This window comes from Mastomys coucha, chromosome X (genome assembly GCF_008632895.1).
Source record: "Mastomys coucha isolate ucsf_1 chromosome X, UCSF_Mcou_1, whole genome shotgun sequence".
In the NCBI taxonomy this organism is placed as follows: Eukaryota; Metazoa; Chordata; class Mammalia; order Rodentia; family Muridae; genus Mastomys; species Mastomys coucha.
Window position 1 is genome coordinate 52477655 of NC_045030.1, and position 3990 is coordinate 52481644.

Here is a 3990-nt window from a genome sequence, read left to right on the forward strand (position 1 = left end):
ATCCGCCTGCCTCTGCCTCCCAAGTGCTGGGATTAAAGGCGTGCGCCACCACTGCCTGGCCTTAATTCTTTAAGATGTTCAAATTTCTCCATTGTGTGGGTTATCTTCTTGCTCACTTCGTGCTATCTTTTAAATGATGGTAAAGTCCAACTTTTATATTTAACAATTTTTCATTTGTCTCTTGTTCTTTAGGTATTCTGAATGGTGTTACTTGTAGTCCATCATTTATGAATAGGGAATTATCAACGTCCCAGTGTTAGCCACCAATTTGAGAGACTGACTCTACATTTCAGAGTTTATTTTCTGGCAGTTTCCACTATTGACATTTTTTTTTTTTTTCACTTTAAGACAAATGTGACTCTCGGTAGTTCTGATATCACTTTGATTTTGTAGGGTGTGGTCCCAACTGCCCAGCGTGCTGCGATCGTTGTGGGAGTAGAGTTACCTGTTTATGATATTACCAAGAAACACTTGATAGTTTCAGGAATGCTGGGAGACACGATTTTAACACACTTTGTGTAAGTGAACTATGTTTGATTCATTCTCTGCGTTTAGCAATTTGAACATAAAAAGCCTCTTTTACTAATACTTATCTCCTATGACCAATACATCAAGCCTTCTGAACATTTTATAACTTTTAACTTATTGCTATATACTGATATGTAAAATAGTGGGTTTTTCTATAAAATTGTGGACTTTCCTATTCTACTATTCTCATAATTACTTCATTAGTTATTATAGAAGATTATGTGCTTCAGTATGACATTTTCTTACATTAGTATCACATACTATTTTGCCCCACCCACTACCCACATTTACCCTCAGGTGCTATGGATACCTGGCCTGGCAGCTTGGCAGCTGGGTGTAGTCTAGAACCCTACTAGATACCTGTGGATCTTAAACAGCTTGCACTTGCTGATTTTAGAGGGAAGGTCTCCTATAGCTCAGACTGGCCTCAGACTCTAAATTTCTGATCTGCCTGCATAACAGAGTGCTAGGATTATAGATATGCAGTGTGCACCATCACAACATGTGTATTTGGTACTGGGATTGAAGCCAGGGCTTGTGCTTGTTCGTCAAACACACTGAATGAGCTATAGCCCCAGCCCCAGCCCTATCAACCTGTTATTTATTTATTTTTCTTGACCAAAAGTCAAATTTTCTCTCAGTGGAGTCAAGAAAAAAAAGGGTAAATTTTTTTTTGAGTTTCTGAAGCTAAAACAATTTTTGCTTGAAGACAATTTCTGCTCTCATACTGCATTTTCTTTGACATGTAGTCTCTGATATTTTGCTAAGTAAATGCATTTGGCATATGATGCTGTGGTCCAACAGTTTTATGTAACTGATCAGTGTTATAGGACATGTCCTGCTTAGGGATGTTGTTAGGTTTATGGACTATCTCCTTTAAAAATGAGGCTGAGTTTCAGAAGGAAATGAAAGGACATCCTTTGAATGATGCTTCACTAGAAAATAATTTCTTTCTCTTTAGATTATAATTGAAGGGAGGCCAGATTTTATCTGGTGGATCCAAGTTATTATATTTTTTGCATTTGACCTAAATTCTATTTAAGTGGTGTAAGTGGGTGGGGGTAACCTATGATCTTAAATTAGTTTTCATCTTTAGTTCCAGCTTTACCTGTGGTTTGGCTGGGGCTCTGGCATCTAACCCCGTGGATGTGGTGAGAACTCGAATGATGAATCAGAGGGCGATAGTGGGACATGTGGACCTCTACAAGGGTACTTTGGATGGTATTTTAAAGGTATGTACATCGTGAAGTTCATTACAAATTCTGTTTTCTTTGATGTTTAAGACCTTTGCCAGCCCTTACTCTTCTTGCTACATATTCTGAACATCAAACAGCCATTATGTGTATTTTTTTAGTAGCCTCCGAGAATCATTCCAAGGCAAATAACCCATCTCTTAGGAAAATTGTTAATGCATATTGCTTCTTAATATTATTCCAATTTGAGTGCTTGGAAATACAGGATACACACACACACACACACACACACACACACACACACATATTGGTTTTCGAGACAGAGTTTCTCTGTGTAGCCCTGGCTGTCCTGGTACTCATTCTGTAGACCAGGCTGGCCTCGAAATCAGAAATCCGCCTGCCTCTGCCTCCAAAGTGCTGGGATTAAAGGCATGAGCCACCACTGCTTGGTCAGGATACATATAGTAATAGCACTATGGCACTATGAAGAATTATTGATATCAAGATTTAATGTATCCGAGGACATGGAAGGGGAAGTTAGAGGGGAGCAGGAGGAATGGAAATGAAGTAAATGAGCACTTATCTGTGAACTGCTAATTTTTTTTCATTAGATGTTTTCTTTATTTACAATATCTCCTTTCCCAGGTTCCCCTCTAAAAAATAAAATAAAAAAACAAAAACAAACCCCTGTTCCCTTCCCTCCCCCTGCTCACCACCCCACCCTCTCCCACTTGCTGGTCCTGGCATTCCCCTACACTGGGGCATAGAACCTTCACAGGGCCGAGGGCCTCTCCTCCCATAGATAACTGACTTGGCCATCCTCTGCTATACACATGCTGCCAGAACAATCAGTCCCACCATGTATATAGTCTTTGGTTGGTAGTTTAGTTCCTGGGAGCTCTGAGGGTACTAGTTAGTTCATATTGTTGTTTGTCCTAAGGGGCTGCAAACCCTTCAGCTCCTTGGGTCCTTTCTCTAGCTCCTGAACTGCTAATTTTTAAAATAAAAGATGGAGAGATAACTCAGCAGTTAAGTTCCAAAGGCCTTGTACCCACATGGTACTTATAACTCCTGGGGATCCAATGCCTTCTCTTTTGGCCTTCATAGGCACTATATGCACATGGAATATGATAGACATGCAGGCAAAACACCTATACACATAAAATAAAAATTTAGATTTATTGTAGCCCCTATTTTCCAACCTCAAATAAGAGAGTAGTTGAAAATTTGGTACTTAACAAATCTCAAAACCTAGTCCTCGATTTAAGTTCCAGGTTGTTCTGTTGATCACATTTTGCTTTTAGTGTTTCTGTTGGGGCTGAATATCATAAATGTATACAGAAGGATTGGTTACATTACTGCCATAAAAACAAATTCAGAGATAAAATGCAAAGGGGCCATATGGTTTTTCTGCTGTTATCAGTTTCATTGAACAGCTATTTATTATTTATGGGACTCCATTTTAATAGCTACAGGGAAATTATCGCTATTCCTAAAGTACTGACAGATACAAACAGATAATCAATACAGCCTAATAAGTGATAAACTCAGATATCTATGGTAGGAAATTATAGTCCACACTTAAGAAGTTCGAAATAAATTCTCGGGGGATGTCTGTAAATTGAAGAGTAATAGTTCACATCTGTTGTATGCTTTATTGTGTGACAGGAGTTGTTCTAATGAGACATATAGTCATTCATTTAATTCTCCCCATTATCCCATGAGATACACATTGAAGCACTGAAGGATCACCTCCCTCAGAATTTCACGGTTGGCAAGTAGGAATGCTGCAATAAACTCAGACCTTTGGGTTATGGAAGCAGTCTTAATTAATATACCTGGCACTTTTCTCATATTAGTGACTGTGGGTTGGTTGGGTTATAAAGCCTGTTGTACTGAGGTGGTTGGAGATATTGAAAGCTTTAACCAGGTTCCATTTGTGTATTAAGCAGGTCACTTGTGTGGAAATAGCATCTAAGATAGTGGTTCTCTATCTTGAGTGCACATTGGAATCACTAATTTCACAGCTCCCATGTTTGCCTTAGATCAGTCAACTCAGATCCCAGGTTATCAATATTTTTAGAATTACATCTGTGGTTGGATGTTCATCCAAGGTTGAACACCATCAATCTAAGGGGATAAGGGTGGGACAGTAAATGGGTCTTCTAAGGTTAACTTGCTTCAGAACTATCTGAATTACCACATTAGAAATGGGACCTGAGAATGTGCATTTACAGAAAGATCCCAGGTCTCAGGATGCTGATCTGAT

The 3990-nt window shown here is 39.0% G+C and overlaps 1 protein-coding gene across 3 annotated transcripts in view; it reads left to right on the forward strand.

Moving 5' to 3' along the window:
- Slc25a14 (solute carrier family 25 member 14) overlaps nucleotides 1–3990 on the forward strand; it is a 36069-nt gene that overhangs the window by 25355 nt on the left and 6724 nt on the right. For all 3 annotated transcript variants that reach the window (XM_031357188.1, XM_031357260.1, XM_031357133.1), the window contains 2 exons: nucleotides 394–518; nucleotides 1625–1760. In XM_031357188.1, coding sequence (XP_031213048.1) covers nucleotides 394–518; nucleotides 1625–1760 — 261 coding nt within the window. The remainder of the gene's footprint in view (nucleotides 1–393; nucleotides 519–1624; nucleotides 1761–3990) is intronic.